Source organism: Dromiciops gliroides, chromosome 6 (genome assembly GCF_019393635.1).
Source record: "Dromiciops gliroides isolate mDroGli1 chromosome 6, mDroGli1.pri, whole genome shotgun sequence".
NCBI lineage: Eukaryota > Metazoa > Chordata > Mammalia > Microbiotheria > Microbiotheriidae > Dromiciops > Dromiciops gliroides.
This window is the reverse complement of record NC_057866.1, coordinates 9,400,443-9,415,420: the sequence shown is the minus strand read 5'-3', so window position 1 is coordinate 9,415,420 and position 14,978 is coordinate 9,400,443. Positions and strand designations below refer to the sequence as shown.

General features: G+C 52.3%; 1 protein-coding gene across 10 annotated transcripts in view; it reads left to right on the top strand.

Moving 5' to 3' along the window:
- EHBP1L1 (EH domain binding protein 1 like 1) overlaps positions 1 to 14,978 on the top strand; it is a 32,806-nt gene that overhangs the window by 16,729 nt on the left and 1,099 nt on the right. For 9 of the 10 annotated variants that reach the window (XM_043971197.1, XM_043971195.1, XM_043971188.1 and 6 more), the window contains 6 exons: positions 8,847 to 8,898; positions 9,155 to 9,228; positions 10,055 to 10,178; positions 11,181 to 11,280; positions 13,317 to 13,390; positions 14,720 to 14,834. In XM_043971197.1, the coding sequence (XP_043827132.1) occupies positions 8,847 to 8,898; positions 9,155 to 9,228; positions 10,055 to 10,178; positions 11,181 to 11,280; positions 13,317 to 13,390; positions 14,720 to 14,834 (539 nt within the window). The remainder of the gene's footprint in view (positions 1 to 8,846; positions 8,899 to 9,154; positions 9,229 to 10,054; positions 10,179 to 11,180; positions 11,281 to 13,316; positions 13,391 to 14,719; positions 14,835 to 14,978) is intronic. The other variant, XM_043971189.1, reaches the window with a different exon arrangement.

Sequence of the window (14,978 nt, the reverse complement as noted above, 5' to 3'; positions counted from 1 at the left end):
GTCTGGGTTTGAAGAGGGCAATCCAGGGACGGCTCTTTGGTCTGTGGACTGGGAAGGAGCCGCCGGCCTCTTCCCGCATCTAAAGGCGACTTGGGTTGGGTCACACAGGACTTACCCAGCTCATTTCCTACTGTCAGAGAGGGTGCTCTGTAGGGGAAAGGGAAGAGGACCCGGGTTCGAGGGCTGGGCATCTCTGCTCCTTTGCGGCTGTGTGGCTTTGGGGGAGGCTCTGCGCCCTTGCCCTCTTCCCATTCCCTTGTTCTGGAAGATGCTCTTCCAGGCCCCTCCAGCTACAAGGCCTGCAGCCCTCCTCCCAGGAGAAGGGGCAAGACAATTCCTTTTCCAGTCCCTTGCCAAGCATGTGACCCCCTTGCCAGCTGTTCCAGCTTCTCTGGGACCGTGTAGAGTGCCAGTGTGCCAAGGGGTTCTTTGAAATAAAGTGGACACAGGGAGTATTCTCCAAGGAGCTAGGAAGCGATTGGGGCACAGGCAGGACCCAGACCAGCCGCTCTGGAAATATTTGAGGAAAGAAAACAAGTTGGGGAGATCCAGGAAGACTCATCTGAGTTCAAATTCAGCCTCAGACACTTCCTAGCTGTGTGACCCTGGGCAAGTCACTTCATCCTGTTAGCCTCAGTTTCCCCATCTGTAAAATGAGCTGGAGAAGGAAATGGCAAACCAAATGGGGTCACAAAAGGTTAGAGACCTGAAGGAACTTAACCAGAGTCACCCAGCTCATAATTGGCAGAGCTGGTGTATGAGCCCAGTTTCTGATTCTGCATCCATTCCTGGGGGACATTTTTGGAACATGAGGCTCTTGAAAATATCTTTTTGGGTGGAGGGGGACTTTGTATATCTTATTTCTCCAATTTCGAGTAAAAATAAATTAATCTATTCTTTAAGCTCATGGGTTCCAAATTCTCTCCCTCCCTTCCTTTCCTACCCCCTAAAAGGCAAGCAATTTGACACAGGTTATACGCATGCAGTCATGTACAATATATTTCCATCTTTTAAAATGGAGGCCAAGCACCAAATTGTGTCCGGACTGCTTCTGACAATTTATGCGGGATTCCATACCCATAGGCCCCCACCTCCTCAAAGAAGGGAGGGAGGTACATTTTCTCAAATCTTCCCCCCTCCCCTTTTCCCCCTAGCCATCTTCCCTCATTATTCTTGTAGCTTTCATTTGGTGCTGGTTGTTCTTCTGGTTCTGCTCACTTCACCCTGCCCCAGTTCAGATAAATCCTCCCATACCTTCTCTTTTTTGTTTTGTTTTGTTTTTAAGGTGGAGCAAAGAGGGTCACACAGCTAGTAAGCGTCAAGTGTCTGAGGCCAGATTTGAACTCAGGTCCTCCTGAATCCAGGGCCAGTGCTCTACCCACTACGCCACCTAGCTGCCCCCTCCCATGCCTTCTTGAGTTCTTCATGGGCATCATTTCTTCCAGCCCATTCATTCCTGTACCACAGCTGTTTAACCGTTCTCCCGGAGAGCGGCCTCTACTTGGTTCCCAGTTCTCCAAGTCCCAAACAAAGGGATGCTCTGAATATCGTGGGGTGTGGGGAGCCTGTGCCTGGCAGCGGGGTGTCTGAATCGGACTTTTAGACCTAATTCCAGATTGCTTTCCATCCTGCTGTGATGGATTAACAGGTCCACCGGCACCAGTGTGGTTGTTTCCCAGTATAGATCTGGGGCTTTTTACTAGCCCTGTCTTCCCAAGGCCAAGGCTATGGGAAGGAGGGAGAGAAGCCCAGTCAGGGTGCGGCAGGAAGTGATTAAGAGCATTTGAAAAAGTGGGATGTCTTCCAGACCCAAGGCCCACTTGACTTGAATTCTGAGATCTGGAAGGTGAAGGGAGGAATTGGGAACCATCAGAGTATCAGTTCCTCTTTCCCAGAATTTGTCACAAGTCTGTTGATGCCTTAAGCCACAACTGCACCAAAAGGGCAATTCCAGCCAGGGTGCCCCACCCCTTGCCCATTCGCCAACCACAGGCCACGAAGCCAGTCGGACAGCCTGGGAGAGTCCATTCTTTCAGTTCATTCACCCAATAATAATAATTATTATTAATAATAATTATTAATACATCTATTATTATTATTATTTTGGTGAGGCAATTGGGGTTAAGTGACTTGCCCAAGGTCACACAGCTAGTAAGTGTTAAGTGTCCGAGGCAGGACCTGAACTCAGGTCCTCCTGACTCCAGGGCCAGTGTTCTATCCACTGCACCAACTAGCTGCCCCAACCCAATAATTATGAAGGACCTCGTCCATGCAAATCTCTGTGCTGAAGATACGAAGGTTAGCTATGACTGACATGGTAGAGCCCACATACAGTCTAGCCCAGACTCTGGCATCCCAGTATGACAGGATCGATCCCTTAGGAAGGGGCAGACAAACCAGTGATGTGAGGGTTGTACCAACCAGACTGTGAGTGAAGGCTTCCTGAAGGAGGTGACATTTGAGTTGGACTTTGAAAAATGAGTCGGGATTCGACTCTTCAGGCAGAGAGCACAGTGTCAGCAAAGGCTCGGAGGTGAGACGTGAATGGCATGTTTTGGGGACAGTCAGGAGTAGAAGCGTTGAGTGGCCAGTGGTGGGGACTCTGCTAGCTGGGAGTGGGCTTTGAAGACCACCAGAGAAGTTGGATATTCCCTATGGAGCCACGGAGGATGGTTGAGCAGAGGAGGGATGTGGCCAAAGGCACGAGACAGAGTCAGAATTATTCTGACGTCAATTTGCAGGATGGACTAGCGAGGAGAAGCCTGTTAGCACAGGCAGGTGGCGGTAATGAGGGGCTGGCAGATGCTCTAGAGATGGGATCTGGAGGGCTTGGCAACTGACCAGAGGAGGAAAGAGCCCGAGATGGTGGCGATGGCAGTAATGAGCACCGCTACAGAGGCAGTGGAGCTGACTAGATAGAGAGCTGGCCTCGGAGCTAGAAGGACATGGAGTTGGACCCTGCCTCTCACATTCCAACTGTGTGACCTTGGGCAAGTCCCTTAGAGCCTGAGGCAGCCCTATAGGAAAAGGTGCGCAGAACCAGGGCTGATCTGCTTTGGAAGAGGGGATCTCCTTCCCAGGAGGGACCCAAAACAAGGACCCAGGTGGAAAAAAAACCCCAATCCTGAAACTCAGATAGCACTGTATGCTATTATGTAAAGACATACATGTACACATGTACATGTGTGTAAGAATGGATTGTGTGTACACACGTGTATTGTATATGTGTACATATGTGTGTATACAAACACACATGTGTATTCTCTTATTCGAATCTCGGTGAAGGTAGAGTAAGAGAGGGAGCTAGCTTAGGCAAGTCACTGCCTACCTCAGTTTCCCCAGATCTAAGATGGGGATAATAACACCCCCCTCCTGGGGTCATTGTGAGGGTCCCATGAAGCACTACTTGTAAAGCACTGTCTGTGAGACAGTGCCCGCACATGGTGGGCTCTTTACTATTTACAATGACCCGCAGGCATGAGGAGAAAACCAAGGCTCCTCGAGGTTAAGGAATGATTCAGATTCACAAAGATAAGCAGCCTTCGGTCATGGGCGAGCAGTGTCCGGAACAAAGCACTGGCTGAATGGCACAGGAGGCAGAAGGAGGGGCGGGTTTGGGCTCCAGGAGAGTTGAGTCTGAGGGGCTTTCACCAGGGGCACATCAAGTGGAGGGTCCTGAAGGCAGCTAGAGGGGTGGGCCGGGAGCTCGGAAGGAAGGGAAGGACCAATGGCAGAGGTTTGAGAGCCATTGGAGTGGAGCCAGGCAATGTTTGCAACCATGGGGGTGAGTGGGACTACTGAGGGAGAGACTAGAGAAAAGAAAAGAAAACTGAGGGCAAGCCCAAGGAAAAGGAGGAGGAGGAGGGAGAGGAGGAGGAGGGAGGAGAGGACTGAGAGGGGGCTCTTGGCTTTGCTGATTCAGAGGCCCCTGGTGACCTTCAGTGGAGAGAGCAGGCTGGCCAGATTTACAGGGTCTGAGGAGACAGGCCAAAGGGTCAAGGGGGGGCCTTCAGAGGTGAGGGAGGAAGGTGGAGTTGGCAGGCCACTGGATAGAGGGCATCTCCTGGTGTGGAAACTCCCTCCACTGTCCCAGCTCATCTACAGCAGAGTCTTCCTTAGAGAGTTGGCTTGTCCAGGGTCATTTCTCAGCCAGGATGTGTCAGAGGTAAGACTCGAACCCAGATCCTCCTGACTCCAATGCTGGCCACCTCTTGGATACTTGAAAGGGCAGACTGCTCAGAGGAGGGGTAACAAGTGGAGGAGCAGGGCAGAGGGCAGACTGGCATGGCCAGAAGTCAGGGGAGCTCAGCTTAAATACCGCCTCTGTCATGTGCCAGCTGTGTGACCTTGGGCCAGTCCCTAACCCCCCGCCCCCAGGAGCCACAGTTTCCCCATCTGAAAAAGGGAAGCGTTTCAGGCTCCTTCTGGCCCTAAATCTTCCATTCTGGAGACATGGAAAGCAGCAGACAACTATGCCAGCAGTTCTGGGTCTGTCCCTGCCCCTTCCCCCATCCCTGGCCCTGGGGCTTCCCCCTGGACCTCAGAGAGGTTGGTCTTCCCCCCTCCTCCTCCAGGACACGGTCCCTGCTCCAATACCTTTCTTCTGCCCCAAGATCATGCACTGAGTGTGTCTGCCCTTGAGCCCCTAACTCCTTCTCTTTCATAGAGTCACAGAACTTTAGAACACGGGACATCTGAACTAGAAGATCACAGAATGGAATGTCAGACCTTTGAGAAGCCTTAGAACATAGACCATGGAATGTCAGTGTTGGAAGGGACCTTAGAATACAGAGCGCAGTTCTGTCAGACCTAGAAGAATCCTTAGAACCCAGAACATGGAATGTTGTTACTAGAAGAGACCTTAGAAAGTGGGCTATGGAATGCTGGTGCTAAAAGGGACCTTAGAACACAGAACTTGGACTGCCAGGCCTGGGAGAGTCCTTAGGACCCAGAACATGGACTGTCAGGCCTGGAAGAGTCCTTAGAACCCAGAACATGAATTGTCAGGCTTGGGAGAGTCCTTAAAAACCAGAACGTGGATTGTCAAGACTTTGAAAGTCCTTAGAACATGGGACCATGTACTGCTGGTGCTGCCAGGGACTTTAAGACAGATGACCTGGAACATCTGTCCTAGAAGAGGTTTAGAACAGAGAACCTGCCATGCCTCAGAGCTGGGAGGGGCTTCGGAGATCTTGGCCAAGCTCTTCATTTTGCCGATGAGCAAAGAGACTCAGAGAAGTGACTCTCCCGGCAGTCCTGGGGCCAGGGCCCTCCACCTCTGCTTTTCCTCCACCTTGTGTCCCTTTCCATCTCCTTGGTCCTTCTTGGGGCCTCTCTCACCCTAATCGGCCTGAGAGGCAGTTTTTCCATCCCCCACACTGGGCCAGAACTTCTGTTTTCAGCAGGATGATCCCAACCCGTCCCTGCCTGCCCATCCTGCTTCCGAGGGACGCATGGGGACCGGGCTCTCTTTTTTAATGAGCAACAATCAGCAGCAAGCTCATTCCACCAGCTTTTGCTGCCTCTTCTCTCAGAGGAGGCCCTTGGGTCCGAGGAGGTCAGAGATTCTTATCAGCTCCTCCACTCCCTGTTCTGTGGGCTAAGGGTTCCTTCTCCTGGGTCTGGCGTTCTGGGCTCCATGCTGGAAGGCCCTGCCCAGTGCTTTTTTTTTTTTTTTTGCTTACAGGGCAATGAGGGTTAAGTGACTTGCCCAGGGTCACACAGCTAGTAAGTGTCAAGTGTCTGAGGTTGGATTTGAACTCAGGTACTCCTGAATCCAGGGCCCATGCTTTACCACTGCACCATCTAGCTGCCCTGCCCTGCCCAGTTCTAACACACAATGCCCTGCACGGGGAAGGTGGGTGATTCCAGGTGACTGTGTAAAGGCCTCATTGTTAGAAAGGTATTGGCCCTTTAAATGTTAAGGAGGCCTCGGCCAGGTCTGGTAGCTGACTTGCTCCATGGCTGGCCTGGCATTGATATTCCAGGGACCAGGAAAAACCAACAACAGCTAAGGAGCAGCCATAGACTTGTGTAGCCTTTGGAAGGTTGAAGAAGTAAGTGACCCCCTTCAGGAGCTGGGAACGAAGCCCTGAGGACGCCTTGGGCCTCCCTGCCTCTGGGGCCTCCTTCTAGCATCTAACTTAGAGGGATGAGAAGAAGAAGCCTTGGAGGTGGAGTCTGGTTCCCATGGAAACAGAGCTGGAAGGAGCCTTGAAGCTGATTGGGATAGGACCCAGGGCCTGGGCTTTCCATGGTTTGGGGAACTTCTGGGTGAGCAAACTCCCTTCACCGATTCAGACAGGAACCTTCTCTGAAATGTAGAACCTTGGAACCTCATCCAGAGCACTGAGGGATGAAATTACTTGTCCAAAGTCTCTCCCCAGTGGGTGCCAAAGGCAAGACTCAAGACTTGGGTCTTCCTGCCTTCAAAACCAGCCCTCCTGTAGAGCACAGAACATAGAGTGGCAGAGCTGGGAGTGCCAGGGTAACATAGAACATGGAATGGCAGAACTGGGATGGCCCTTAGAACAGAGAATGATAGGACTGGGAGAGACCTTAGAACATGGGATGGCACAGCTGGGAGGGCCAGGGGAACACAGAACATAACCTTTGACTTTGGTCCTGCCTCAGCTTCCCATAATCTGCCATCTGCATTCTCTTCCCCAAGGCATCTTACCCGTCAAGACAAACTGAGAGAAAGTGAAGCAAAGGGTTTGGGAGAGCACCCTTGGGCCCAGCAGGGGTTGGGGCAGGGAAGCTGAGCTGGACTTCCCTGCATTGTGTGTGTATGTGTGTGTGTGTGTGTGTGTGTGTGTGTGTGTGTGGGCAGCCCAGAGCCTCTGTCATCTAATGGGCCAGCCTCACCCAGCATGGGAGAGGAGTCTGACCCTGGGGGACTGCCACCCTCTCTCGGTCTGTTATAACCCTATCCTGATGTCTCTGCTAGGAGACAGTCTACAGAGGTGGCAATGGGGTGATGGTGGGCGGGGAAGGGGGGAGAGGTGGAATCGGTATCCTGGGAAACAGAAGGGCCGACCTGAGAGGAGACCGGGTAATGAGTGGTTAAGATGCCCGGCAGGAGCCGATGCTATCGCCCCAGAGAGAGCCTATTCTGGGAGCTGGCAGATCCAGTTGGGAGGCTGCAGGGCTCTGGGGCAGATTCTTGTTCGTCTGGGCTGAGGGCCATGTCCAAGAAATGAAGGCAGCAGTGGTGGTGGTGAAGTAATGGGCCTGAGGGAGGGAGGCTCAGAACTCAGCCCAAGGCTGAGAAGGCAGAGAAGAGGCGGGCCTAGCTTGGTGTCGGTTCCCAGAATGGGAGAGCCAGCCCGTGGGGGCAGAGAGTAACCATGGGGCTTTGGGCAGAGCACTCGATTTCTCCAGGCCTCAGTTTCCCCATTTGTAAAGGAGGCCTTAGAGTAGATGATATCTGTCTGTCTTAACTCTGACGGTCTGTGTTCTAAGGTCCCTCCCAGCTCTGAAATTGTGTTCCAAAGGCTCTCCAAAGTCTAATAGTCTAAAATTTTTCTGAAATGCTGGGCTAACTAGGGTGTCCTCAAGGACAGAAGTGGAAATATCTTCCTTCTTTTGCACAAAACCATGGCCCTGTGAAATACCTTACCTTGTGCTGCCCTGTCCACTACCTTGGGCAAATCACTTCTCCTTTCTGGGGCTCAGTTTTCTTATTTGTAAAGTGGAGGGAACCATTAAGTTGCCTGCCAAGTCTATTATTCTGTTTTCCTTTAAAATATAACTCACCCGGGGCAGTGGATAAAGCACAGGCCCTGGATTCAGGAGGACCTGAGTTCAAATCCGGATTCAGACACTTGACACTTACTAGCTGTGTGATCCTGGGCAAGTCATTTAACCCTCATTGCCCTGAAAAAAAAAATGAAATAAAATAAAAGACAGCTCACATTTGGGGGTGGGGGGAGGACAGCCTAAGAGACAAGGCCTCCTAGATGAGAAGGACAGAGGCTCCAATAGACTATAGGAGAGAGTCTCGGTAGGTGAGGGCAGATTGGTTCCCTCAGCCCCACCCCAGACTGAGTGAGGTGGAGGCAGCCCTGATGGACTGGACCTTGGGTCATCTTTCCATCTCTCCAGAACCAAATGCAAAGCTCTGAACCCCATGGTGTTTAATATGTTTATTGAATGAATATTCAGAAAGTTGAGTGAATCATAGCCTTACCAAGTCAACTGTCCCAGGAAGTCATGGAGGTTCCTCATAGGGCATCTGCCCCACCCCCATTTTACAACTGAGGAAACTGAGGCAGTGACAAGCCCAATTCAATCTAGGTCCTCGACCTCATAACCGAGTGAGAAAGCTGAGATTAATTTGCAGACACTGGAAGGGAGCGGGGCCCTGGGGAGGTGAGAATCTCCAGGGCACATCCCTCAAGCTGGAGGGTGACCCAAGGGCTTCCTTCCCCATCACAGCCCCCTGACTCCTTAGAAAGACCCTGGGATAACCATCCTCCTTAGTAAAGAGAGTTTTGAGGTTCCCCTAACCATCCTGTGAGGCATTGTACAAGAGGCTCCCAGCATGAGCTCTTCTCACACTTACTGGCTGTCTGCCCTTGAATAATACCTTTCATCTCTGTGCCTCAGTTTTCTCCTCTATGAAATGGGAATAATAATCTTGGCACTTGTGCCGGCTGCACGTATGACCTCCCTTTCTCTGGGCCTCACCTGTAAAATGAGGGGCCGCGGCTGGACTGGACAGCCCCATAGGTGCTTTTTCAGCCCCAGACCTAGGAGCCCGTGTCTCTCTTCTATATTCAGCCACTCCTGCCCCCAAGTTCTCCATCCTTGGCCTCTCACCAGACGTGCTGCTTTTTCCACAGGAGACCCTGGCTCCAGATTCTGCCCCTGTGTCTGCCAACCAGAAGTCTGCTGGTAAGCTTGGACTCGTGGTGCCAGGGAGGGGCTGAGAGGTGGGCAAGAGGACACGGTGCCAGCTCCCAGACCTCACCTCCCCTGTGGTCATCCCAGCCTCGAACACACTGTCACCCACAGATGCAAGCTAGAGGGATCCCCACTTTATAAGGTGGAATCCCTCCTGGTCTCCCTGGGCCCCAGGGAGAGATAGGGGCCCCCCTTGCAGCCACCTAGATATCAGGGCAAGTGCATTCAGGGTGGCCTCTGTTTCCAGATGTGAACCCTCCTGTGGTGGAACCATCACCAAGTTCTAGTTCCAGCATCAGCCCTGGCGAGGAGCCTGGGATGGTGAGGAGGGCTGGGGCAGGAGGGAGGGCAGGGGCACAGGGAAGGGAAGGTTGGGGCCCCCAAACCCAAATCCTAGCTCCTGTGTGAGGGTAGGGCAGTGTGTCTAAGGGAACCCATGTCTGAGAGGCAGTGTTGTGTGGAGGAGAGACACACAGAGAGGCAGAGACAGAGAGAAAATGAGAGAGACAGAGAGAGGGGAGAAAGAGAGAGAATGAAAGAGTGAGAGTATCAGAGGAAGGGTGGAGACAGGCAGAGAGAAAATGAGAGAGAGTTGGGGGTGGGGAGGGACAGACAGAGTCAGGGGGAGAGTGAGGGAGCGGGAGACAGAGGAGAGAGTGGGGGGGAGACAAACAGAGAGAAAATGAGACAGAGACAGAGCAAATGAGAGAGAGAGAGGAGAGAGAAACACAAGAGTCAGAGAGAGGGGGGAGTCAGAGACAGAGAGGAGGAGGAAGGGGAAAAGAGAGAATGAGAGAGACAGGAGACAGAGGCAGAGATCCACAGGAAGCCATGGGTTCAGATCCTGCCTTTGGTGTTGACTGGCTTTGTGACCCTGAACAAGTCATTCCACCTCTTGCTGAAAAGGTGCATTGGTAGAGGGAGTTTCCTCCCCTAGGAGTTCTTTATGCTGATGAAGGTGTGTGTCCATCCCTGTCGGCTCTCCAGAGGATGCCTGTGATCTAAGGGCTGGGGATTGGTCTGGGGGAGGGAAGGGTCCAAGGACACTGTGGGATAAGGTTCCTCCCCAGCACCTGAGGTGGGGGGGGGCTGTGCAGAGGGCTTCCCCCCACCCACGACAAGGCTGAGCCGCTATCCCCACCCTCAGCAGCGATTCCAGGACACAAGTCAGTACGTGTGCGCTGAGCTGCAAGCCCTGGAACAGGAGCAGAGACAGATTGATGGGCGGGCGGCAGAGGTGGAGACCCAGCTGCGGAGCCTCATGGAGACAGGTGTGGGTGGGGCCCCTCCTCGGGGCTTCACGGGGTCTTGTGTCTCCAAAGGGAGAGGTTAGTCTAGACCAGGGGATGCCCACAGCCCTTCCCAGCTCTGACATTCCCTGTTCTAGGCCACAGGGTTCTATAGTCTCAGTTCCAAGACACCTCGAATTTCTGACATTTCCTATTCTAGGTTCCAAGCTAGTCTAGGTTCTTTGGGTCTCTTCCCAGATGCATTCTCTGCCTTCTGATTTGTTGTCCATGGTGCCCCCTGGTGTCCATTAGTGGAATACCAGGGCAGGAATCTCAGGGTTGGCTTGTCTCACCCTACTTTGATTCATTCGGAAGACTATACAAAAAACTATTCTTGAGCACCCACTGTGTACAGAGTCTTGCACTGGTGTTAGAGGAGACACCGTTCTTTCCCTCGAGGAACTTACATTGTTAGATGACTATAATTAGGAGTTTGCTGGTAAATGTTTAACAACCAGCTTCCTTCCCTACAACCATGACACTTTTACGTTTCACCTGCTTTATTAACGTTTTTCTTAAGTCTAGAAATATAACCCCCAGTAAATCAAACCTAGATTTTTGGTTTTACCCATTTCCAAGGTGCAAATGCTCACAATGAAAATTTAACAACCATCACCAGCACAAGCTGACTCAGGCACACCCTGATATAATTTACAATCTTGCAGCGTTATCAGGGCTTTGCCAGCTAGGGGGAATCTGGGAAGGCTTCCTGGAGGAGGCTTTGCATTGGGCTTTAAAGGAATGGCAAGAATTTCAGAGAAGAGTCAGGGGAAGGAGGGCATCTCAGGGAGGAGGAAAATGCAAGCAAAGACATGGAGATGGGAGATCTCGGCTGTCTGGACATTCACAGAGTGGCTGCCGTGTGCTGGGCACTCTACTGGGCACAGGTCAGGAGAGAAGGCTCTTCACCCCTGCCCCCAGGCAGCTGCTAGTCAAGGGGGCACCTGCTCATCTGGACAGGTCCACAAAGTATCCCCATTCCAGGTGCCAACAAGCTGCAGGAGGAGGTGCTGATCCAGGAGTGGTTCACGCTGGTGAATAAGAAGAATGCCCTGATCCGGAGGCAGGACCAGCTACAGCTCCTGTGAGCCCATAGCCCATCCTGCTCTGGGCAGGGGGTGGGTCAGTCAGCCCAGCCCCGGCACAGGCCCTTCTCTTCTCCATCAGTCTTTGCCAAGAACCTGCTGTGTGCTGGGCCCTATGCTGGGGCTCCAACAGAACTACTGAGGGGTTACAGCCCAAGATTCCTGGGTGACACACTGTGATCAGTTCTGGGTGCAACAATTTAGGAAGGAAGGAGGGAGGGAGGAGGGAGGGAAGAAGGAAGGAAATGGAAGGAAGGAAGGAGGGAGGGAGGAGGGAAGGAAGAAGGCAGGAAAGGTAAGGAAGGAGGGAGGGAGGGAAGGAGAGAGGGAGGAAAGGAGGGAGGGAAGAAGGAAGGAGGGAGGGAGGAAGGAGGGAGGGAAGAAGAAAGAAAGGAAAGGTAAGGAAGGAAGGAGGGAGGGAGGTTAGGAGGAAGGAAGGAAGGGAAGGAGGAAGGAAAGGAAGGACAAAAAGGAAGGAAGGAGGGAGGAGGGAGGGAAGAGGGAAGGAAGGAAGGAAATGGAAGGAGGGAGGGAGGGAAGAGGGAGGGAGGGACAGACACTGCTAAGCCAGAGGGGCCTGGAGAGGGCAGCCAGGATGGGGGAGGACCTCAAGTCCTTGTTGGATGAAGAGGTACTGGGCGGGCTTCACCTGGAGAAGAGGACACTGGGGGGGGCAGGGCGGTAGCAGCTGCCTACAAGTGTTTGAAGGGCTGTGCCATGGGGCTGAAGTGTATTTGACCTACTTGGCCTCTTGCCTTTCCTCCCATGGTTGGGGGTGGTACAGGGGTGGAGTTTATCAAGTATCTTCTATTGACCAATCCCTGTTACTAGTGGGATAGCGGGAGGAGTGAAGGGGGCTGGCTTCACCCTCTAGGCAGTGAGGTGGCAGTGGGTAACACTCTTCCTGGAGGCAGGAAGACCTGAGTTCAAATGTAGGCTCAGACACCCTTAGCTGCATGAGCCTGGACTTAACCTCTGTTTGCCTCAGTTTTCCTCATCAGTAAAATGGGGTTAGATGAGGCTGAAATGACTGAACAACAACAAAATGGGGTTATGGTGTGTTCTTTTTTACCCTATTTGGAGTTTTCTTGCTAGAGATAATGGACTGGTTTTGACATTTCCTTCTTCAGCTCATTTTACAGATGATGAAAATGAGGCAAACAGGGTTAAGTGACTTGCCCAGGGTCATACAGCTAGCTAGCAAATCTCTGAGGCATGATTCGAACTCAGGTCTTTTGAACTCCAAGTCACTCCAAGTGCAGTGCTCTATGTATGCACTGATCACCTGGCTGCAGTGACCCTAGCCAAATAGCCTCCCACTCTGGGCTGGATCACCACAGCTGAACTAGGGAGGGACACCCAAGGAGGAGATGGGCAGCAGACCCTGGGCAGGGCCATGCCCCAGAAGGAGGCACACCTTCTTTTTTTCTTTTTTTGGTGAGGCAATGGGGATTAAGTGACTTGCCCAGGGTCACACAGCTAGTAAGTGTTAAGTGTCTGAGGTCAGATTTGAACTCAGGTCCTCCTGAATCCAGGGCCAGTGCTCTACCCACTGTGCCACCTAGCTGCCCCCATACCTTCTTTTTAATGAATGGATACATTTGGAATGGTGGGAAATTCTGCACCCATCCATCACACACATATGCTTATTCTACAATAATCCACAGCAACAGCTATCGTTGTAACAGCTCCCACTTCTACGACTTTCAGTGGATATAGATTTAGGGCTGAAAGAGGCCGTCCCCATTTATAGAGAAGACTGAGCTGAGAGGGCAATGACTTAGAGTCATACAGCCAGCAGGGGTCAGAGAGACTCCAATAAGACGGAATCTCAGACCTCGTGAAAAATGCCCAACTGCCTTGTCCCAGGCCCACCAAGTACCCCCTCCTCTGTCCTTTGGCCCCCGGCTCTTTCTGAAGGTGCCCCTCACCGCCCCCCCCATGGGTGACAAGAGCCCAGGGATCTTCAAGGTCTCCAGCACGGGGAGATCAGGCCGGCCCCCAGGGAGCTGATGCCCCTTCCTTCCCATTGCAGGGTAGAAGAACAAGACCTGGAAAGAAGGTTTGAGCTGCTGAGCAGAGAGCTGAGAGCCATGATAGACATTGAAGGTAAAGAACAGGCCTTGCCCACCCCTCCCCCTCATCTCGACCCTTACAATTCACCTTCTTGGCCCCTGCCACACTCATCTTTCTAAGGCCTGGGTCTGAGCCAGACACTCCTGCTCAGAAACCCTCAGGGATTCCCTATGGCCTCCAGCAGGGACAAAGGCCAGCACTGAGGGTGCCCCACTCCCTGTCACCTAGTCAGTCCACACTCGAGCCAGATGGGCCCACTTGGCTGGTTCCCAATCCCTCGACAAACATTTATTAAGCACCTACTATGCGCCAAGCACTTTACAATTATAATCTCATTTGTTCCTTACCATAAGCTTGGGAAGGAGGTGCTATTATTATCCCCATTTAACAGATGGGGAAACAACCAAACAGAAGTTAAATGACTTGCCCATAGTCATGCAGCTAATAAGAGTCTGAGATTAGATTTGATCTCGGGTCTTCCTCACCCAACCCAGCACTCTGTGCAGTGTTGTCCAGCACTCAGTTTGGGCTGGACAGAGAAATCCGAGAGTCATCTGCATAAAGATGACAGTTGGAAACATGGATGCGGATGAAAACAGCAAGTGATCTCCTGCCCCCACATAGCAGCCTGGCCATTCTCCAGGCCTGCCAGGCACTCCTTTCTCCTTTCTTCCTGGAAAAGAAATCTGCCCTTCTCATTGTTCTCTGCCTTTCCTCTCTCCCTCTCCACCCCTCCTCAAGGCCTTCCTACAAAGTATTATACCTGGTATTATCCTTCCATGTCTTTGTGTCTGTATCTGTTTCTTTCTCTAGTCTCTGCTATACCGACTACCTTGTAATATCCGTCTGTCTCTCAAGTCCCTCCTACACAGTATACCTGGTATTACCTCATTTCTGGACACACTAGTAAACGGTCAGCACCTTAAGGGCAGAGACTGTATTTTTGAGGGGCAGGTTTGTATTCCCAGTGGCCAGCACAGGCCCCTGGGCAGAATAAGTTTTTAATAAATGTTTATCAATTTAAAATGAAGAGACAGGGCAGCTAGGTGGCGCAGTGGATAGAGCACCAGCCCTGGATTCAGGAGGACCTGAGTTCAAATTAGGCCTCAGACACTTGACTCCTACTAGCTGTGTGACCCTGGGCAAGTCGCTTGACCCCAACTGCCTCACCAAAAAAAAAATTTTTTTAAATGAGGAGACAGACAAGACAGAGAGAGGGGAGACAAACAGGCCAGACAACAGACACAGATCTATAGAAGACATTCGGTCCCAGAGACACAAAGACCAGACAGCCTGAGGGACAAGCCTCACAGACAGAGCTGGTCTGTCTTCACCCTCCCTTCCTCTGCACCTCATGCCTAGACTGGCTGAAAACGGAAGCCCAGCAGCACCGGGAGCAGCTCTTGCTGGACGAATTGGTGTCCTTGGTGAACCAGCGGGATGAACTGGTGCGAGATTTGGACAACAAGGAGAGGATGTGAGTGGCCCCGGCTGCCCCCATCCCCTGGGAGGTGGGGGGTGGGATTGCTCAGGCAGTGGCGGGGTGGGGGAAGGTGGGGGGGTGATCGCCCCCTCTCCCTGGTCCAGTGGGGGGGGGGCGTGGAACGTCACAGGGGTAAAG